Here is a 21,566-nt window from a genome sequence, read left to right as displayed (position 1 = left end):
CCAGAGAGGGGAGAGAAAAGGCGGTTGGGATGGAAAGGAAGGGAGGGGGGAGAGGAGCGTGTGCGCTGTGGGTGGGAGAGCGCCCCCTGGCGGCGCGGCGGTCCAGGGGGTGGCAGCACGTGGAGGGGGGGAGGACTGAGGAGGGCTGCGTCACCCAATGGGGGTGTCATCCTATAGGGTGTCACCCTATGGGGGATGCCACGCTATAGGGGTGTCACCCTATGGGGGATGTCACGCTATAGGGGTGTCACCCTATGGGGGATGCCACGCTATGGGGGTGTCACCCTATGGGAGGTGTCACGCTATGGGGGTGTCACCCTATGGGAGGTGTGATGCTATGGGGGTGTGTCATATTATGGGGGTGTCCCACTATGGGGGTTTTCACCCTATGGGTGGGTGTCACCCTATGGAGGTGTTACCCTATAGGGTGTCACTCTATGAGGAGGGATATCTCATGAGGGGTGTCACCCTGTGGGAGTCACCTATGGGAGGCTGTAGCCCCAAGGGGCAGCCGATTCCATTACAGCCAATTCCATTATAGTTGATCCCTACAGCCGATCCCGTTACAGCTGATCCCGATATAGCCAATCCCATGACAGCTGATCCCACTACAACAGATCCCATTACAGATGGACCCTACAGCTGATCCCATTCCAGCCGATCCCGTTACAGCCGATCCCGTTATAGCCGATCCCATGACAACCGATCCCATTACCGCTGATCCCACTATAGCTGGTCCCTACAGCTGATCCCATTCCAGCCGATCCCGTTACAGCCGATGCCGTTACAGAGGCTTCCACCCCAGCCAATCCGGTTGCCGCAGCCGCCGGTGCCGGGCTATGGTGGCCGTCCCCGTCCCCGAGCTGTCCCCCGAGGCCTCCCGGCTCCTGGTCTCGGCGCTGCTGGCCCTCGCCGCCGGCCTCCTCCTCCTCAGCTTCCTCCCGCCCGCCCCGAGGGGGGGGCCCCCGCCAGGTCAGTGCCCGCCGGTAGCCCCAGGGGGGGGCACTGGGACCAGTGACGCCTATAGACTGGTGCCAGTATGGAGGGCAGACTGGAACCAGTAAGGACGGCAGACCAGTAATCACAGGGAATACAGACTGGTACCAACAGGGAATATAGACTTGAACCAGTAAGGGGCACAGACTGGCCCTGGTAAGGAGCACAGTCTGGCTCCAGTAAGGAGCACAGACTGGTACCAGTGAGGAGCACAGACTGGTACCAGTGAGGAGCACAGACTGGCCCCAGTAAGGAGCACAGACTGGTACCAGTGAGGAGCACAGACTGGTACCAGTGAGGAGCACAGACTGGCCCCAGTAAGGAGCACAGACTGGCCCCAGTAAGGAGCACAGACTGGTACCAGTGAGGAGCACAGACTGGCCCCAGTAAGCAGCACAGACTGGCCCCAGTAAGCAGCACAGACTGGTACCAGTGAGGAGCACAGACTGGTACCAATAATGGAACAGACTGGCCCCAGTAAGGAGCACAGACTGGTACCAACAAGGGGACAGCCTGGCCCCAGTAAGGACACACGAGCCCCTTCAGGGCCGTCCCCCTGTGCTGAGGAGGGGACACCCCCCCCACCAGCGGGTTCGTCCCTCCCCCTGGGCCCATGTAGGGGCCGGTGCCAGTCGGGGGGAGCAGTCGGTGGGTACCAGTGGTGGGTACCAGTGGTGGGCACAGCCGATGGGTGCAGCCAGGGGCACCTCGCTCCTTCCACGCTCTCAGTTTTGCCCAATCCCCCTCTTTTTCCAGCCAAGAAGATGGCTCAGAGCCCGTCGGGACATGGACACGCCGAGAACCTGGGCATCGGCAAAGCCATTGCCGTGCTCACGTCCGGGGGGGACGCGCAGGGTAAGGGACACCCCAAAACCCGGGACCGGGCCCCCGCTTTGGGGAAAAACGGGGTGAAATTGGGGTTTTGGTGGCCGGATCCTGAGCTGGGTTTGGTGCTTGGGTGCTTTTCTCTGGGTGGTGGTTTTGGGGGTGACCTTGGGGGGGACAAAGCCGGGGGGCAGAGTCAAGGGGGACTTTTGGGGTGCAGGGGGGGTGCATGTGACCTGTGGAGGTTAAGGCAGCATTCAGGCACCAAACCAACGCTGGGGTTGCCCAAAACTGCAGGAATTCAGCCCAAAACTTGTCCTCCATCCAGGTGGCCTCAGTGGGGGGGGCACACTGCAGTGGGAGGTGGGGGGGGGCTTCCAGCCCATGGGGGTCTCTCCCTGTCTCCCCCCCCCATGGCGCTGTCACCCGGTGTCATGCGGCACCGCTGGTAAATGTCACCAGGGCAAAAATAACCCCGGCAGCTGCGGGGCCGGAGCTGGGGGGGGAACACAGTTTGGGGGGGCTGAGGTGGGTGTACGATGACTTTGGGGGTCCCTTGGGGTGATGGGGGGGTCCCAGAGTGACGCTGTTGTGTCCCCGCCCCCCAGGCATGAACGCAGCGGTCCGCGCCGTGGTGCGGGTCGGCATCTACACCGGCGCCAAGGTCTACTTCGTGCATGAGGTTGGTGCTGACCCCCCCTCTATTCCCAAGGCGCCAAGAGCTGGAAGCGGGGGGGGGTTCCCGACATCAGGATGCTCGTGTCCGTGTGTCCCCCTCCCTCCCAGGGCTACCAGGGGCTGGTGGATGGTGGGGACAACATCAAGGAGGCCACGTGGGAGAGCGTGTCCATGATGCTGCAACTGGTGAGCGCGGCGGTGCTGGATGGGGCTCGGTGTCACCGGGCGCCTGGAATAACCCGCACCGGAGCTGGGAGCGGGGTGGGAAGGGATGGGCAGGAGGATGCAGGGATGCTGGGGTCCCGCAGGGGGGCACGGTCATCGGCAGCGCCCGCTGCCAGGACTTCCGCACGCGCGAGGGACGCCTCAAAGCCGCCCGGAACCTGGTGAAACGCGGCATCACCAACCTCTGCGTCATCGGCGGCGACGGCAGCCTCACCGGTGCCGACACCTTCCGCGCCGAGTGGAGCAGCCTCCTGGATGAGCTGGTCAAAGGGGGTATGTGTGAGAGCCCCAGAAGTGCTTCTGTGGGGTGAGAAAGGGGGTTTGGGACCAAAACAGGTGGGTTTCATGCATAAACCGTGGAGTTTTCACATGCAAAATAGCGGGGGTTTTCTCCCCGTTCTGGAGGTTTGGCCCCAGGGGGTGTTCGGGGGGGGATGCAGAGGGAAAAGGGGGTGTCCCACCATTGCAACAGGAGGGATCACGGTGGAGGAGGCGAAGAAATCGAGTTACCTCAACATCGTGGGCATGGTGGGCTCCATCGACAACGACTTCTGCGGCACCGACATGACCATCGGCACCGACTCCGCGCTGCACCGCATCATAGAGATCGTGGACGCCATCACCACCACGGCGCAGAGGTGATGGGGACCCCCCTGTGTCCCCCATGCCGGGGGGGACACCCCGATGTCTGGGTCTGTGGGATGAAGGATGAAACCTGTGTCTCCCGCAGCCATCAGCGGACCTTTGTGCTGGAGGTGATGGGGCGCCACTGCGGGTACGTCCCTGCGCTGCCACCCGGGGCACCCATCAAAGAGTGGGGTAAAACCCCCCCTAAACCGCCTCTTTCCCCCCATTGCAGGTACCTGGCGCTCATCACTGCCCTGGCCTGCGGCGCTGACTGGGTCTTCATCCCCGAGGCCCCCCCTGAGGATGACTGGGAGGACCACTTGTGCCGGAGGCTGACGGAGGTAGCGTGGGCTCTGGTGGGCACCTTGTCCCCATCCCTGTCCCTGTTGTCACCCCCGGCTCCCCCCCTAGACCCGCCTGGGCGGCTCGAGGCTGAACATCATCATCGTGGCCGAAGGCGCCATCGACAAGTACGGCAAAGCCATCACCGCCGACGACATCAAGACGGTGAGCAGGGTGCCGGTGGGAGAAGCTCCTTTTGGTCCAGCCCCATCCCAGCCCTTTCCCGGTGCTGCTGTGGGATCGGATCCAGGCGCATCCCTGTCCTGCAGCTGGTGGTGAAGCGTTTGGGATACGACACCCGGGTCACCATCCTGGGCCATGTGCAGCGCGGCGGGACACCCTCTGCCTTCGACCGCATCCTGGTAGGCAACTCCCCCCCAGCCCTTGGGGATTGGGGGTCCCGGGGGGTCTGTAGGGGGGTAACATCCCAGCCCTGTCCCTGCAGGGGAGCCGCATGGGGGTCGAAGCCGTCATGGCGCTGCTGGAGGGGACCCCCGAAACCCCTGCCTGTGTCGTCAGCCTCTCGGGCAACCAGGCTGTGCGCCTGCCCCTGATGGAGTGTGTGCAGGTGGTGAGTAGGGGACGGGGCCTCCAGGAGGGTCAAAGCCAACGTGGAAACCCACCCAATGCCATGTGAAGCCATCCAACACCGTGAAAACCCAGCCAGTGCTGTGCAATCCCACCCAGTGCTGTGCAATCCCACCCAGTGCTGTGCAATCCCACCCAGTGCTGTGCAAACCCACCCAATGTAATTTAAACCAATCCAATGTAATGTAAACCCATCTAATGCAACCCAAACCCACGCAATGCTGTGCAAACCCACCTGATAGGGTGCAAACACACTCAATCCAACCCAACCCCACCAACCCAACCAAACCCAAACCCACCCAACACAATCCAACCCAACCCAACCCCACTCAATCCAACCCAACCCCACTCAATCCAACCCAACCCCACTCAATCCAACCCAAACCCAACCAACCCAACCTAAACCCAGCCAAACCAATCCAAACCCACGCAATTCAACCCAAACCCACTCAACCAAACCCAACCAACACAACCTAAAGCAACTCAATCCAACGCAAACCCACCCAATCCAACCCAAACCCAGCCAATCCATCCCAACCCAACTCAATCCAACCCAAACCCACTCAACTCAACCCAAACCCAACCAACACAATCCAAACCCAACCAAAACAATCCAAACCCATCCAACCCAACCCAAACCCACCCAACCCAAGCCCACCCAATCCAACCCAATCCCACCCAACCAAACCCATCCAACCCAACCCAAACCCACCCAAACCCCCTTTTGCTCCCCCCAGACCAAAGACGTGACGACGGCGATGAACGAGGGCCGCTTTGAGGACGCCCTGAAGCTGCGGGGCCGGTGAGCACCCACCCCCTGACCCCACAGAGCCCCCTGAGCCGCGGCCACCCCGGGGTCCCTCACCCTCCTCTCCCATTGCAGGAGCTTCCAGAACAACTGGAACGTCTACAAGCTGCTGGCGCACATCCGCCCGCCTTCCACCAAGGTCCGGCCACAGGGATGGGGTGACGGGGACCCCCCCGAGCCCCACAGCCCCCCCCCCACCGGCTCTGTCCCCCCCAGAGTGGTTACACGCTGGCTGTGCTCAACGTGGGCGCCCCAGCCGCCGGCATGAACGCGGCTGTCAGGTCAACCGTGCGCATCGGGCTCATCCACGGGCACCGCATGCTGGCCGTGCACGACGGCTTCGAGGGGCTCGCCGAGGGCAAGGTGGGAGCCTTGGGGGGGGCAGAGGGCAGGGAAGGGCCCCCAAAACCAGCAGCCACGGCCCCATAGGGAAATGGGATCCCCGGGGATGGGGAGGCTCAATCCCAGCCTCACCATGGTTCACGCCGTTGGTGGTCCCAGCGCGGGGAGCACTGGGTTACCCCAATAATGCTCTGATGTGGACCCCCAATTCCCCCCCCCCGTACCCCTTTAATGGGCTGCTTTACCCCCAGATAGAAGAGATCAGCTGGGAGCGCGTCGGCAGCTGGACGGGGCTGGGAGGATCCAAACTGGGGACAAAGAGGTAATGGGGGGGGGTCCCCAGGTTGAGGCCCCCACCCTGGGCAGGCTCAGCCACGGATGCTTCCCCCCCCCCCCAGGACCTTGCCTAAGAAATACTTTGAGGAAATCAGCATCAACATCAGCCACTTCGGCATCCACGGACTGATCATCATCGGCGGCTTCGAGGTGAATGGGGTGGGGGGCGCAGGCAGCGCCGGCACCGCACCAGCACCACAGCAGCACCCACACCCCGTGTCCCACAGGCTTTCACGGGCAGCCTGGAGCTGATGGAGGGAAGAGCCAAGTTCGAGGAGCTCTGCATCCCGCTCTGCGTCATCCCTGCCACCGTCTCCAACAACGTCCCCGGCTCCGACTTCAGCATCGGCGCCGACACCGCGCTCAACACCATCACCACGGTGCGGCCCCGCGCCGCCCTCCCCGGGTAACAGCAGCGTTCACCTCAATCCCTTTATTCCACCCCAATTCCTGCACCTCCGCAGACCTGCGACCGCATCAAGCAGTCGGCGGCGGGGACCAAGCGCCGCGTCTTCATCATCGAGACCATGGGCGGCTTCTGCGGCTACTTGGCCACCATGGCGGGGCTGGCGGGCGGTGCTGACGCCGTCTACATCTATGAGGAACGCTTTAACATCCGCGACTTGCAGGTTGGGGACCCCCCCTCACCCTGGGTGCCCCCATTCCGGGCAGTGGGAGCTGTATTTATTCCCACTTTCCAAGCCCTCCCAATGCCCGTTTCCTGCTCTACGTAGGTCAACGTGGAGCATTTAACTGAGAAGATGAAGACAACAGTGAAGAGGGGGCTGGTGCTCAGGTGCGTGCCTGGGGTGGGATGGGGGGGAGCTGAGACCTGTCATGCTCGTGTCACCCCCGTGAGCCCATCTCCCTTCCTTGGTGCAGGAATGAGCGGTGCAACGAGAACTACACCACGGACTTCATCTACAACCTCTACTCGGAGGAGGGGAAGGGCATCTTCGACTGCAGGAAGAACGTGCTGGGGCACATGCAGCAGGTAGGGAACCCTCCAGGCAACAGGAATGTGATCCCCAGGGAAGGGGGACCCGTGCACCAGGGACTGGAGATGCTCAAGGCCAGGTTGAATGGGGCTTGGAGCAAGCTGCTCCAGTGGAAGGGGTCCCTGCCCGTGGCAGGGGTTGGAGCTGGATGAGCTTTAAGGTCCCTTCCCACCCAACCCATTCCATGATCCCATGACTTTTCCGGCACAGGGCGGCACCCCGACCCCCTTCGACAGGAACTTCGGCACCAAAATGGGTGCCAAGGCTGTGGCCTGGATCACGGGGAAGATCAAGGAGTGCACCCGGCACGGTGGGTGCTGTGCTAAGGGGGTTTCTCTGCCTTACCTCCCCACTGCCATGGGGGGGGGTATTGCCAAAAGCACCCCCCAGGTCCCACACCTCAATGCAAAGCCCCCCCTGCAGATGTAGGGGTGCTTCCCCCTCCTGAGCCTGCTCCTTCCATCCCTCCCAGGCCGGATCTTCGCCAACACGAAGGACTCGGCCTGCCTGTTGGGAATGCGCAAGCGCAGCCTCGTCTTCCAGCCCCTCACCGAGCTCAAGGAGGAGACGGACTTCGAGTAGGTGCCCCCTTGATCCCCCAGCCCTGAGGCCGAGCTCCAGCCCTAGGAAGGATCAGCGGAGGCTGGGAATGCTGCCCTCGGGTGATGACCGTGGTCCCCATGCAGGAGCATCACGTTGGTGTCTGTCTCTCGCCCAGGCACCGCATCCCGAAGGAGCAGTGGTGGCTGAAGCTTCGCCCCATCCTGAAGATCCTGGCCAAGTACAACATCGAGCTGGACACCTCGGAGAAAGCCCACCTGGAGCACATCACACGCAAAGGGATCGCACTCGAGTCCAGCATCTGAGAGGCGCTCGGCAGCACGGCTTCCCCTGCCCCAGACTGCTCACAACCCAGGGCAGCAGCTCTGCACCCCAAGGGCACCCGCTGCTCTGGCCACAAAGCTGCTTTTCCCCAATCACAGGGCTTCCTAAGGGTAAAATTGGGGTTGGTTTAGGTATTTTATGGGCTTTTTAAAGAGAAAAGCAGTTCCTCACGTGCAGGTGGGATGTCACAATGAGCTGAGAGCAAGGGTCCCAGGGACCCCACTTTAGTCTTACCAATTCACAATGAAGATGCTTCAATAAACCCCTCACTCACTCGTGGTGGCAAACATGGATCAGGCTCCAACCTCCGGTGCTCATCCCATGGGAAGGTGAACACAGCTCCTCCACACATCCTTGGGCCCATTGGCTTCGTCTCCCAGGATAACAGGGAGGAATCCAACGTCCCCAATCTGAATTCCCCCCCCCGCAAGTTTCAAGCAATAATCAAAGTTGAGGCACCTGATTTCACCTTCCCTGAGCACAGGCAGCAATCCCGGAGGATCCCAGGGTGAGGAATGCACACAGGGGAGGATGATGCATCCCAAAACCTCCCCAAGCCAAGGGGTGAAGGGTGGATCAGAGGGCTCAGGCTGTGCTCAGAGGTTAAACCCACGCAGGGCTCGGTGGGATGAGGCTTTGCCAAGGTACAACCATGGATGAGGCCTGTGTGAGGTGCCAAAACCAAGCACAGGAACGGGACCACCAGCAGCAGCACCCACAAACCCCACCCCGAGGCGCCCTCCCTGCTTCAGGGAGGACCCCAAAGGAGTGGGGCTGATCCCCGGCCTCCAGTGGGTGACACACATGCACTTTCCAAGTTTATTTCCACGGATACACGACAGAGCAAAGGGAGAATGGGCGCTGCCCGCGGGGGTCCTGCCCGGTGCCCCCTGCCAGCACATCCTCACTCTTCCTCCTGAAGTCCATACACACACACACAAAATCAACAACAAACAGTGAGTTAATGGTGAAAACCAAAGCTAAGGAAGAGCTTAGGGGGGTTATGGTGTGGCAGATGGGGGGAGACCCTCTCTCTGCTCAGGGGCATGGAGCATCCCAAGCTCTGAGTGGAGCTACTCCAGAGCAGGAAGACAAGTGTTGGCTTTTGGGGTGCTCCCACCCTCTTCCCCCCTACAGCAGCGACACATCTTAGAGATAAGAAGGGAAAAAGACATTTCCAGGCATTGAGGGGATGAGGACACACAAGCTCTTTCATCTACAGGGTGTTGTTGCCATGTGTGGGTCCAAGCACTGAGTGCACGTGCTGGCTCCACAATCACACAGGTTCACGGCACACGTTTAAGGTGGCTTAATCCACGTCCCACAGGATTCTCTGGGTCTGAGAACACCTCTTGCGTTCCTGCCTCCAAAGGAGGGTCTCCCTGCTCTCCTCATGCCTAGAAAGCTTTCCTTTCCCCAGGGCAAAAAAATAGAGGGGAAAAACCAGGTTAATTCATCAGCTGGGGTGTAATGTGCCAGGAAAAGGGGACAGTTCATCTCATGAAGGGAGAGCGTGGCAGGAGCTGCCGAGCAGGCGCTGAGGGCACAGAGACACCACAAGCAGCACCGGTGGGGCCCTGCTGGGCAGAGCAGGATGAACACCAGTGAGCGGGGAGGGGAATGCAGCACCCACGAATCCCAAACCATCCTCATCCTTCCTCCCGGCGCCCCGTCCTTGGCTTAGCTGAGCAGCAGCACGTACTCCTTGAGGCAGGTGGGCAGAGGCAGCTGCTTCACGGCCTCCGGCAGGAACCGCACGCCCAGGCTGCGGCGGACGGCGTAACGTGACAGTGTCTGCAGTGTCCCCGGGGCTGAGCAGAGCAGGGTGAGCTTCTGGCAGAGCTGCTGGTCCCTGGTCACCTCCCAGGGCATGCTCCCGTTCTTCCTCAGCTCAAAGTGTCCGATAGCGCGATGGAGAAGATCGAAGCAGGAATCCTCCCGCTCCGTCCCCAAGCCCCGCACCAGCAAAGCCACCAGACGGGAGATGGGGCTTTGCCCTTTGAGGTTGACCACGCGGACCTCGGCGCCGAAGTCGAGCAGGACGCTGACGCTCTCCAGGTTGCCCTTCATGGCGGCCCAGCTCAGTGGCGTGTCGTTGTTGTAGTCACGGGCGTTCACCAGGGCGCCGTTCTCCAGCAGAGCCCGCACGCACTCGGCGTTGTTCTTGAAGGCTGCCCAGTGCAGGGGGGTGTCCTTGTTCCCGTCCAGGGCGTTGGGGTTGGCGCCGTATTCCAAGAGGATTTCCACGCACGTTTCGTCCTTCTCCGCTGCGTAGTGAAGGGCTGTTCGGTTGTAGCCATCCAGAGCGTTCACCTGCACGAGAAGGGGAGGCAGGAGAATGGGTTCAGGGGGCCTGATGGCATCAGGGGAAGCTCCATGGCGTGAAACCATTCCCACGTCCCAAGTTTAGTGGATGGGAAGGTGAGGCAGGGAGTGGGGGGTGGCCCGACCTGAACAGTGGCCAGAAGGAAGTGCCAAAAATGAGGCACTATAGTGGTTTCATTTCCTTCAGGCTTCCTACTCCCAGATGAAAGGGCACCCCAAGACCTCAGGCACAAAGAATGCACTCCCTGGTGGGATGAGAAACCTTCACCTGGGCCCATTTTACCCCGCGAGGAGGCACGAAACCATAGAACCATGGAATGTGTTGGGTGGGAAGGAACCTTAAAGCTCATCCAGCTCCGATCTCCTGCCATGGGCAGGGACCCCTTCCACTGGAACAGCTTGCTCCAAGCCCCTGTGTCCAACCTGGCCTTGAGCACTGCCAGGGATGGGGCAGCCACAGCTTCTCTGGGCACCCTGTGCCAGCGCCTCAGCACCCTCACAGGGAAGAGCTTCTGCCTAAGAGCTCATCTCAGTCTCCCCTCGGGCAGGTTAAAGCCATTCCCCTTGGCCTGTCCCTACAGGCCCTTGGCCAAAGCCCCTCTCCAGGTTTCTTGTAGCCCCTTTAGGCACTGCAGCTGCTCTAAGGTCTCCCAAGCCTGTGTCTGTGTTGATTGCCCCAACCCAGGGGCAGGACCTTGCGCTTGGCCTCATTGAACCCCATGAGGTTCACGCTGGCCTCCATCAGCGCAAAACCAGCACCACATAAACCCATCGGCTCCAGTCCTGGCCCCTCAACTCCCCAGGCCCGTTTCAAAGGGCCCTTTATCTTTTTACTGTGCTTTATTGTTTCAAGGGCCTTACCTCTGCTCCCTTCTGCAGCAGCAGCTCGACGCAGTCGGCATCAGCCACCATGCAGGCGCAGTGCAGCGGCTTCAGTGTCCCGTGCATGCAGTTCACATCTGCACCCTGGAGAGCACAGCAAACCCCAGCTGGGATCAGCAAACCTGCCCAGCCTGGCCCTTCCCACCCGAAGAGCATCTCCAGCCCCCTCATCTGAGGTTTCTTAATGGAGAAGTGTCATTACCACTCCTGCACAGCCTGGGGGCTTGGTTCAGTACTTGCATGGAGCTCCCCAAGGGGCAGAAGCTCTCAACAGCCCGTGCATTGCTCCAGGCTTTGGCTTTAGTTCATTCATCATCACTAAATGATGCCTGAAGACACCAAGGGCTGCAGCGGTTGGTGTAACCCATGGAGCTGGTTATCCTCCATGTGCCGACTCTCTGCTCCAGTGGGATCTTAAGGAATGGCTGGTGTGAGGCTGGATGGGCACAGAGGAGGGGGTTGGAAAGGGAGCTGGGGTCTCTGCCTCACCAGCAGTGGTTCAGAAGCCACCAGTGAGGCTCTGGCATTGCATGGGAGCATCCCTGGTGGGACACAGCCCTGAGCTGAACCCGGGGGCTCGGTGGCTCTCAAAGGGTGTCTCCAAGGAGGTTTATGATGCTTTGCAGAGGCCTCACCACCCGAAATAGCTCAGCAGCTGCCTGGAGCCGTCAGGCTCAGCCAGGGCTCTCCAGTGCTCACAGGAGTGACCTGGGCTGAGGTGAATCATGGAACAGCTTGGGTTGGGAGGGATCTTAAAGCTCATCTAGGCCAATTCCCCCTCAATAAGCAGGGACATCTTCAACTAGATCAGGTAGATCAATGTCTAGATCAATGTCTGTTGCATGTGCCAGAACCACATCCAGCCTGGCCTGGAATACCTCCAGGAATGGGGCATCCATCACCTCTCTGCGCAACATGTGCTAGGGTTTTAACAGCCTCGTTGCAAAGGATTTCTTCCTCCCATTCAGACTGAATCACCTCTTTTAGTTTAAAACCATCACCCCTCGCCCTGTCACAACAGGCCAGGCTGAAAAGCCTCTCTCCATCTTTCTTATAGGCCCCTTTTAAGAACTGAAAGGGCACAATAAGGTCTCCCCTTCAGGAGCCTTCTCTTCTCCAGGCTGACCCAGCCCAGCTCTCTCAGCCTGGCTCCAGAGCAGAGCTGCTCCAGCCCTCGCAGCAGCTCCATGGCTTCCTCCAGTTCTCCCTGCATCAGCTCCACGTCCCTCTTGTGCTGCTGCCCCAGAGCTGGATCAGCGCTGCAGGGGGGGTCCCCCTTCCCGCAGCAGAGGGGCAGGATCCCCTCCCTGAGCTGCTGCTCACGCTCTGAGGGTGCAGCCCAGCACACGGGGGGGGGTTGTGGGTTCAAGCGCACACTGAAGCCGGGTCAGGGGGGCTTCTCCTCACCCGACACCCCAAGGCCTTCTCCTCAGGGTTACTCTCAATCCCTCCATCCCCAGCCTGTGCTGGTACCGCGGGTTGCCCCGACCTAGGCAAAGCTCCAGATCCACCCTCCGTGGGGCCAAGGACGGGCTCCAGCCCCACCAGACCCTCAACCCCGACGGGTGTTCAAGCAGCGGGGAACGATAGCCGCGAGCCGGCCCTCCAGCGTGGAACCGGCCCGCAGCTCCGGGGCACCGCATGGGGTGTCCCACCGCGGCGCCCTCCCCTAAGCCCCTGCCCGAGCGCTGCGGTCTCACCCTGCCTATGAGATCCTCCACGTTGTCCCGCGGGAAGGAGCGGATGGCGGCGATGGTGCGGATGAGCCGCTCCGACAGCGAGTACTTGCTCTGGATGCTCTGCATGATGTACCACATAGTGCGGGGCCGACGGCCGCGGCCGCATGCCCCGGGCGGCCCCGACGAGCCCCCGGCCACAGGCCCTGAGCTGCCGCCCCCTCCTGTGCGGCGGGCAGGGGCGGAGACACTGCCCAGGCCGCAGCGAGCGCGGAGGGAGGAGCGCGGGTGGGGGGTCCCGGTGTTAACGGGGGTCCCGTGGCGGGGGTCCCGGGGGTTCGCGCAGCCCCAGCGCGGCCGCTCCCGGCCCAGAGAGAGACGGAAGCCACCGCCACCCGGAAGTGACGCCTCAGAGCATGCGCAAGGAGATACCACGCCCCTTCCCCGCCAGCTCTCCACCAATCCCGCTCCCGGCGTCCCTCGAGGCTCCGCCTCTTCCCCGCCCTCAGCGGTGTCGCTCCCCCCTTGCTCTTTGCTCTCCTCCAATCGCCTCCCGCCCCCGCCAGAAAGCCCCGCCCCTCTCTTCTCTCTCCACCAATCCGCTGTCTCCCTGAGCGCCCGCTGCGTTCCAGGGCCCCAACCGGGAGCGATGGCGGGGGGTACCCTGGTCCCGGTGTCTCCATGGCAACGAGGCCTAGTGCCCCCAGACCCACCATGGGGGGGTCACACCCCAAATCCCCCCCAGACGCACCATGGTGGGGGGGGGTCACACCCCAAATCCCTCCCCACACACACACCATGGAGGGGGGGCACAGCCCCGGGGCCCCGTTGCCGGGGCCGCGCCATGCGGCAGCCGAGGGCGGCCATGAGGAGAGCCCGCTCCGCCGCGGCCCCGCTCCCGCGCTCCGCACCGGCCCCCCCGCGTCCCCCCCGCCCGGGCCGGCTGCAGCGGTGAGTGGGGCCGGGACCCCCCCAAAAGAGGGAGAACAGGGACACCCCCCCCCCCTTTTTCCCCCTTCCCGTGATGGTGGTGATGCTCGGGGGGAGCGCGGCCCCTTCCCCAGCTTGGGGGAGCTTCAGGAGGGGAAGGAGGGTTCGCGATGGGGATGCCTCAAACCGCAACCCATGGGCTTGGTGCCGCCCAGCATCAGGAGCTGAGGCATGGATGGGATGGGGACCCCCCTCCCCGTTTCACCCCATCTCTTTGCCCCCCATCCCGGTCAGGATCGCCCCGTCTGAGCGTGCTGGGATGGCGGCGATGGATGCGGAGGGGAAAGCGCCCGCCCGGGACCCACAGGAGGTGCCAGAGGGGACCCCTGCAGGTGAGGACCCCCCCCCAAAGCAGCTCCTGGCCATGGTGAGGGGCTGTGGTGTGCCCGTGTGGAGTGCTGAGTCCTCCCGTTCCCATTGTGTGGGGCTGCTCTGATTCCTACTATGGGGGTGCTCCAGGGATGGGGGATGCCCTGTTCCCATGGCATGGGGACAGCCTGATGTCATAGCACAGGGGTATCCCAGCTCCATTCCCATGGCACAAGGATACCCCAGAGTATGAGGGTACAATGATCCCACAGCACAGAGGTACCCCAGCCCTGGGCTGCAGGGAGGTGCCATTCCCATCGCATCGGGTACCCTGATCCTGGGGTATGGGGGTATTATAAGGGATCCAGGGATGTCCATTCCCATGGCACGGGGTTATCGTGATTACAGGGTATGGGGGTGCCCCCATCCCTTGGCGTGGGGTTGCCCTGGTTAGAAGAAGGAGGGGATGCTCCAGTCCTGGGCTGCAGGTACCCAGGTTCTATGGCATGGGGGTACCTCAACCCCCCAGCATGGGGATGTCTTGGTGCATGGTTAGGGGATGCTCTGATCTGGGGTTCACGGATGTCCCGTGTCTGTGGCACAATCCCAATCCCGGGGTGCAGGGGTTCCCCATTCCTGTGGCATCCAGATACCTCAATGCCGCAGCACAGGGATGCTCCAGTCCCAGGTTCAGGGATGTCCCTGCTGCGTGGCATGGGGAGGCTCCAGTTTAGGGATGCAGGGATCCCCCATCACTGTGGCACGGGGACACTGATCCCGGGATGCAGGGATGTCCCCATCCTATGGCATGGTGATGATCCGATCTTGGGGGGCAGGGGTACCCTGCTCCCACACCATGGGGATGTCCCAGTTCTGGGGTGCAAGGATGTCCTGATCCCGCGGTGTGAGCATGTTCTGATCCCACTTCATGGCAATGCCCTGATCCCAGGGTACAGGGATGTCCCAATCCCATGGCATGGGGGTGATCTGATCCCGGGATGCAGGACATGGAGCAGGGGCTGCACTGGGAGTTAAACCTGGGCCTGGGAATGGCACAGGGGTGTCACTGCTGTCCCCAAACCAAAGAGGGGATGGGGAAGGTGGGAAAGGGATGGAGAAGGTGAAGACGGGATGGAGAAGGGACAGAGGGATAGGGAAGGTGGAAAAGGGGATGGAGAAGGGAAGAAGGGATGGAGAAGGGGAAGAGGGAACGGGTAAGAGGGGATAGAGAAAGGGAAGATGGGTTGGAGAAGGTGGAAAAGGGATGGAGAAGGTGAAGAGGGGATGGAGTTAGAAAAGGGATGGAGAAATAATGATGGAGAAGGGGAAGAGGAGCTGGGGAAGGGACAGAACAAATGGGGAAGGGGAAGAGGGGCTGGAGAAGGGGAAGTAGGGATAGAAAAGGTGGAAAAGGGATGGAGGGCAGAGGGGATGGGACAGAGGGGACACAACCCCTCGGTGCCACCCATGCCAGTGCGTCCTGCTGGTGCCCAGCTCTCCTCTCCCCACAGCCCACCCCATCCCGCCGGCCTCGGGCATGGACTCTCCCATGTGCCCAGCGCGGCCGCGACGGAAGGCACCGGCTCATGGAGCAGCCAAGGCACCGGGACAAGCGGGGGGCCTGGGGCTGCTGCGGGAGCTGGTGGGGCTGCGGGGGGGCCGCCTGCGCCCCACCATCTGCAGTGAGTGCGGGAAGGGCTTCAGCCGCAGCTCGGACCTGGCGCGGCACCAGATCACCCACACGGGCGAGAAGCCCTTCAGGTGCGGCGCCTGCGGCAAAGGCTTCAGCCAGAACTCCAACCTGGTGACGCACCGGCGCATCCACACCGGCGAGAAGCCCTACGGCTGCGGCGCCTGCGGGAAGCGCTTCAGCGAGAGCTCGGCGCTCATCCAGCACCAGCGGACCCACACCGGGGAGCGGCCCTACAGCTGCGGGGAGTGCGGGAAGCGCTTCAGCGTCAGCTCCAACCTCATCCGGCACCGGCGCACCCACACCGGCGAGCGGCCCCACGTCTGCGCCGAGTGCGGGGATGGCTTCCGGCACAAGGCCCAGCTCCGCCGGCACCAGAAGCTTCACGCCGTGTGATGGGGACGTTGGGATGGGGACGTTGGGATGGGGATGGGGACATCAGGATGGGGATGGAGAGTCCAAGATGGGGACACTGGGATGGGGACATTGGGATGGGGACACCAGGATGGGGACACTGGGATAGGGATAGAGGCACCAGGATGGGGATGAAGGGATGGGGATACTGGGATGGGGACATCAGCATGGGGATGGAGAGTCCAAGATGGGGACACTGGGATGGGGACACTGGAATGGGGATGGGGGCATCAGGATGGGGATGGGGAGGCCAGGATGATGATGATGATGCCAGGATGGAGCTACTGGGATGGGGACACCAGGGTGGGGGTGCTGGGATGGGGATGAAGGGATGGGGGTGGGGACGTCAGGATGGGAGCATTGGGATGGGGATGAAGAGATGGAGATGCTGGGATGGGGGCATCAGGATGGGGATGGGGAGGCCAGGATGATGATGATGATGCCAGGATGGAGCTACTGGGATGGGGACACCAGGGTGGGGGTGCTGGGATGGGGATGAAGGGATGGGGGTGGGGACGTCAGGATGGGAGCATTGGGATGGGGATGAAGAGATGGAGATGCTGGGATGGGGACACCAGGATGGGGATGCTGGAATGAGGATGCCAGGATGCAGATGGGGATGCTGGAATGAGGATGTCAGGATGGGGATGGGGACACCAGGAATGGGGATGCTGGGACGGGGACACAAGGACGGGGATGCTAGGATGGGGATTCTGGGATGGGGATGGGGACATCCCAGATTGGGGATGTCAGGATGGGGATACTGGGGTGGGGATGTTGGGATGGAGACACTGAGATGGGGATGAGGATTCCAGGATGGGGATGCTGGAATGGTGACACTGGGATGCAGACAAGGATGCTGGGATGGGGATAGGGACACTAGGATGGGGATGCTGGGATGGGGGCAGGGATACTGGGATGGGGATCAGGACAGCAGTGATGGGGCTGCTGACACTGGTATGGCAACACCAGAATGGGGGACAGGGATACTGGGATGGGGACACCAGGATGAAGACACTGGGAGAGGGACACGAGGGTGGAGACAGGGATGCCAGGATGGGAACATCAGCATGGGGATGGGGATGCTGGGATGAAGAACACTGGGATGGGGACACCAGGGATGAAGAACACTGGGATGGGGACACCAGGATGGGGATGCTGGGATGGGTCTGAGAACACTGGGATGGGGATGCAGGGTGTGGATGAGGACACCAGGATGGGGATGCCTTTGGGGCTCATCCCCACCAGTGGGCACCGGCATCGCGGGGCCAGGGCCCGCGTCGGGCAGGAGCAGGGCCGATCTCCCGCAGAGGGGCTCAGCACCCCCAAACCGGGGGGCGCAGGTTCGGGGCGCTCCCATGAGCTCAATAAACGGCTCCCGAGCATCACCCGCAGGGATCCGGATGCCCCCGGGGACGGGGCGGCGGCCGCGGCAATGGCGCGATCCCGGGGGCCGCCATGGGCAGGATTTTCCCGTCCTCCCGCTCTGCTGGAGCCGATGCCGGTGCCCGCGGGGCCGGATCCCGCAGCGGCCTCGGCACACGCCGCACGCAGCGCTCCGGGGCAGGGACGGGGGGGATCCCCCATTGCACCCCCGCCATTGCACCCCTATAACACTCAGGGGGTGCTGAGCCCCCCCCAAGCCCCGGCGCTGGGGCCGATCCCGCGCTCCCGCTCCGGCCTCGTTGCACAATTCCCAACCATTTTCCTTCGCCGGGGGGCGGAAAACGCGGGGCTGGAGCCGGAACCGTTACACAAAGCGATGGGGGGGGGGAACGGGGGGGATCCGACTGCTCATTTCCCTCCGTTGCCCCCCCCAGCCCCAGCCGCGTTCCATCCCCGCTCCCCAATCCCCCTCCGGAACGTTTTCCAAGCGGAGCGGTTATAAACACACCCCGAATCCCGGATTGAATCCCGGATTTCCCGTCACAGGAGGAGCTCCCCCCCCCCCCATCTCTCTCAGTGGGGTTTGGGGGTACCGTGGGCTGAACACTCCCCCCCCCCCCTTTACCCGAGGTTCCCCCCTTGTGTTTTCCCTGCTCCGAGTGGGAAAAGCGCATCCGGCGGCAGCGGGGCCGGAGGAATGGGATGAGGCTGGGACCTTCCTGTTCCCGGCCTCCCCCTGCAGCAGCCTCGCGTTCAGCGCATCGCCCCCCCCGGACCCTTCACCAGGGCCCCCCCGCCCCGGCCCCGAACCCTGCGCCTGTTCCCATCCCGGATCCCAGCGCTCCAGCCCCGCAGAGGTGAGTCCGGGGCCGACGGGTTTGGGGGGGGACACACACATGGATGAGCCCCTGCCCTTGGAGCTGATGGGGGGGGATGCAGGAGGATGGGGACCCCCCCCCCATAAACCGGGTACCCCCATCTCGGGCCGGGGCTGCGGAGCCGCTGTTGGGAGCGGTGCTGGAAGGGGGGGGGGGATCCCCCCGGGGCTTCCCGGTTCCTTTGTGCCCCTCGGCCCCCGCGCCGCGGCCCCCCCCGGGCATCACCGGGAGGTAAAGGAGGGGGAAACTGAGGCAGGGAGAGGGGAAGGGGGGGGGGAAAGGGGAGGTTTTGGGGGGCAAAAGCCCTGCAGCGCCCGTGCCCCCCCCGGCGCGATGCTCCGAGACCCCTTGCGCCCCCCCCCTTGATGTGTTGGGGGCTCAGCTCGGCCCCCCCAGCCCCCCAGTGAGGAGAGCGGCTCCATGACCCCCCCATCGGGGGGGCCTCCCATTTAGGGTCAATGGACACGCCGGGGGGGGGTCAATGCCTCAGTTTCCCCCCGCGGGTGCAGCGCTGGGCTGGGATTGGGCTGCTTTAGCCCCACAATAGCCACAGACCCCCCCAAACAGCCCGGAGATGGGGGGCATCGAGTGTGTGTGTGAGCGCCTGGGAGGGGACCTTGCACCCCCTGATGCCCTGCACTGGGCAGCTCTGGGGGGCACTGGAAGACCTGGGGGTGCTCTGGGGAGCTTTGGGGTGCACTGGGTGCATTGAGCGGCTTTGGGGGGCACCTTCCTGGGCATCCTTGGGTGCAGTGGGCACCTGCAGGGCACCCCAAGGAGGGACTGTGGGCACCTTTGGGGTGCACGGAGCATCTTCGGGGTGATACAGGCACTGCTGGGGGACCGCAGGTGGGGGGGTGCAGGCACCTTTGGGGTGCATCAGGCACCATAGAGAAGGGATACAGGCACCTTTGGGGTGCGATGGGCATCTTGGGGTGGATGCAGGCACTTTTAGGGAGCACCAGGCACCCCAGGAGGGCGGTACAAGCATTTTGGGGTGCAGTGGGCACCCTTGTGGGTGCTAAGGTTCTTTTGAGGTGCTGCAGGCGCTATGGATGGGGATGCAGGCACTTTCGGGGTGCACAGAGCATCCCTATAGGGGGTGCAGGCACCTCGGGGTGCTCCGGCCCCGCTGCGGGCGCAGCCCCGCGCCCGGGGGCGGTACCGGGGGTGGTACCGGGGGTACCCCCCCACCCCCCCGCCTCCAGCCCCCCCCCCCACGGGGGCCGGGCCCGCGGAGCCGCCGCCCCCTCGGGCCGGGCGAGCGGCGGAAGCGGCGGAGCCGCCGCAACGGGGCCGGTGAGCGGGGGGGGGGGGGCGGCACGGGGGGAACCGGGACCAGAACCGGGGATGCTCGGGGAGGTCCTGGAACCCCCCCCCCCCAGTGCTGCAGGACCCGAGCGGGGGGGTATGGGGGGGGTTTCCAGCCTCCCTATGGGGGTGAATGGGGGGGGCAGGCCCATGGGGTGGGGAACAAGTGACCCCCCCCGCGGGGTCGTAACCGCCTGTGTCCGTGGCGCCCCCCCCCCCCCCCCCCAGGTTTTGGGGTCCAGCGCCAGGGCAGAGCCGTGGGGAGCAGGAGTGGGACCCCCCCGGGCACAGGTAATGGGGGGGACGGGGTGGGGTTGGGGGGCACACAGGGACTTGGGGTGCACGAAGGGGTTGGGGGGGCACAAAGGGATAGGGGAATCCCACAGGGGTTGGGGGGGTGAAGGGATGTGGCGCAGGACAAAGGGATTTGGGGCAGCGTGAGGGGATTTGGGGGGGGGCACAGAGGGACCCCCCCGCCCCCCCCCCCCCACTGGTTCTGGCCAGGCTCCGGCTCACCCCGAGCCAAAGGGGATGTGGGAGGAGCTGGGGATGGGGGGGGTGGGGGTGTCCCTGTGTGAGGTGGGGGGTGCTGAGGGCTCCCCCTGCCCCGCAGCCCCCCCGCCGGCCGCCCCCATGGAGCAGGAGGAGCCCTGCGTGGTGGAGCTGCACGACTCGGACGAGGGGGACGTGGTCCGGAGGGTTTACATCGGTGAGGAGGGGGCGAGGGGGGGCCGGGAGGGGGGGGCCTGTCCCCATGGACCGATGGGAAGCTCCCCATGAGCCGGCTTCAGGGAGCGCTTGAGCCCAGAGCCCCCCCGGTGCGGGGCTGCACCCCCAGAGCGGGAGCAGCAGTTCCGGGAGGGGATCCTGCCCCTCTGCTGCGGGAAGGGGAGACCTGAGAGCAGCTCCAGAGCCTAAAGGGGCTGCAGGGAACCTGGAGAGGGGCTTGGGACGAGGGAGGCAGGGACAAGGCAAGGGGAATGGCTTGAACCTGCCTGAGGGGAGACTGAGATGAGCTCTTAGGCAGAAGCTCTTCCCTGTGAGGGTGCTGAGGCGCTGGCACAGGGTGCCCAGAGAAGCTGTGGCTGCCCCATCCCTGGCAGTGTTCAAGGCCTTGGAGCAGCTCCAGTGCCTAAAGGGGCTGCAGGAAACCTGGAGAGGGGCTTTGGCCAAGGGGTGCAGGGATGGGATGAGGAGTTTGGGCTTCCAGCTGGAACAGGGAAGAGTTAAATGGGATATGGGGCAGTTCTTCCTCATAAGGGTGTTGGGATGCTGGAATGGAGAAGCTGTGGCTGCCCCATCCCTGGCAGTGCTCAAGGCCAGGTTGGACACAGGGGCTTGGAGCACCCTGCTCCAGTGGAAGGGGTCCCTGGGGCTGGTTTGGAGCTTTAAGGCCCCTTCAGCGCAATCCAGGCTGGGGTTCTATGGGGGATGTCAGCCCCATCCCCAGCTTCTCCCCTCCCTGCAGCTGACGACGGCATCGTGAGTGACTGCGAGGACGAGGTCCTGCCCCACGAGATCATCCAGACCGTGATCCCGCACAGCCCCCTGCCCCCCAAAGCCCAGAAACGGGGGGCACAGCCCAGCTCCGGCGCCGCCACGTCAGCGGGGGGCTACGGCGAGGAGGAGGAGGAGGAGGAGGAAGGGGGGACGCGGCACCGGGGCGGGCGCCAGCGCCCCTTCATCTGCAACGAGTGCGGGAAGAGCTTCAGCCACTGGTCCAAGCTGCTGCGGCACCAGCGGACTCACACCGGGGAGCGGCCCAGCACGTGCGGCGAGTGCGGGAAGAGCTTCAGCCAGAACTCGCACCTGGTGCAGCACCGCCGGACCCACACCGGGGAGAAGCCGTATCGGTGCGGGGACTGCGGCAAGAGCTTCAGCTGGAGCTCCAACCTCATCCAGCACCAGCGCATCCACACCGGCGAGAAGCCCTACAGCTGCGGGCAGTGCGGGAAGAGCTTCACGCAGAGCAAGAACCTCATCAAGCACCAGCGCACGCACTCGGGCGCGCGGCCCCACCGGTGCGCGCAGTGCGGCCGCGGCTTCGCCCAGAGC

The 21,566-nt window shown here is 63.5% G+C and overlaps 3 protein-coding genes across 3 annotated transcripts; 2 read left to right on the top strand and 1 right to left on the bottom strand.

Annotated features, from left to right (window-relative positions):
* Positions 1-863: 863 nt before the first annotated feature.
* Positions 864-7,631, top strand: PFKM (phosphofructokinase, muscle; the record flags this gene model as incomplete). The annotated part of the gene is made up of 23 exons (XM_080635318.1): positions 864-972; positions 1,753-1,851; positions 2,430-2,503; positions 2,608-2,685; positions 2,808-2,997; positions 3,197-3,362; positions 3,455-3,499; positions 3,584-3,692; positions 3,763-3,858; positions 3,963-4,055; positions 4,139-4,264; positions 5,019-5,083; positions 5,165-5,228; positions 5,306-5,452; positions 5,683-5,753; positions 5,830-5,917; positions 5,995-6,147; positions 6,232-6,396; positions 6,502-6,563; positions 6,650-6,761; positions 6,976-7,075; positions 7,238-7,343; positions 7,484-7,631. The coding sequence occupies exons 2-23, from the start codon at positions 1,761-1,763 to the stop codon at positions 7,629-7,631; spliced, it is 2,349 nt and encodes a 782-aa protein (XP_080491444.1). The 5' UTR covers positions 864-972; positions 1,753-1,760.
* An 824-nt stretch (positions 7,632-8,455) lies between these two features.
* ASB8 (ankyrin repeat and SOCS box containing 8) lies at positions 8,456-12,929 on the bottom strand. Its single transcript, XM_080635328.1, has 3 exons — positions 12,558-12,929; positions 10,837-10,941; positions 8,456-9,963 (listed from the first exon to the last, which is right to left on the bottom strand). The coding sequence occupies exons 1-3, from the start codon at positions 12,672-12,674 to the stop codon at positions 9,331-9,333; spliced, it is 855 nt and encodes a 284-aa protein (XP_080491454.1). The 5' UTR covers positions 12,675-12,929; the 3' UTR covers positions 8,456-9,330.
* A 469-nt stretch (positions 12,930-13,398) lies between these two features.
* Positions 13,399-15,918, top strand: LOC308230623 (uncharacterized protein; the record flags this gene model as incomplete). Its single annotated transcript, XM_080635420.1, has 3 exons — positions 13,399-13,484; positions 13,758-13,855; positions 15,344-15,918. The coding sequence occupies 3 exons, from the start codon at positions 13,399-13,401 to the stop codon at positions 15,916-15,918; spliced, it is 759 nt and encodes a 252-aa protein (XP_080491546.1).
* Between the last annotated feature and the right edge of the window lie 5,648 nt (positions 15,919-21,566).

The sequence above is a fragment of the Psittacula echo genome (assembly GCF_963264785.1).
Source record: "Psittacula echo genome assembly, chromosome: 27".
Taxonomy (NCBI): Eukaryota; Metazoa; Chordata; class Aves; order Psittaciformes; family Psittacidae; genus Psittacula; species Psittacula echo.
The sequence above is the reverse complement of the archived record's forward strand: the minus strand, read 5'-3'. Positions and strand labels throughout refer to the sequence as shown.

Bases quoted from the DNA above. Each gene is read 5' to 3' on its own strand.
- ASB8 (XM_080635328.1), bottom strand. From the start codon at position 12,674: ATGTGGTACATCATGCAGAGCATCCAGAGCAAGTACTCGCTGTCGGAG. The intron at 10,942-12,557 runs GTGAGACCGCAG...TGTGCTCTCCAG, and splicing joins TGGAGGATCTCATAGGCAGG to GGTGCAGATGTGAACTGCAT. The intron at 9,964-10,836 runs GTAAGGCCCTTG...CTTCTCGTGCAG, and splicing joins TGCTGCAGAAGGGAGCAGAG to GTGAACGCTCTGGATGGCTA.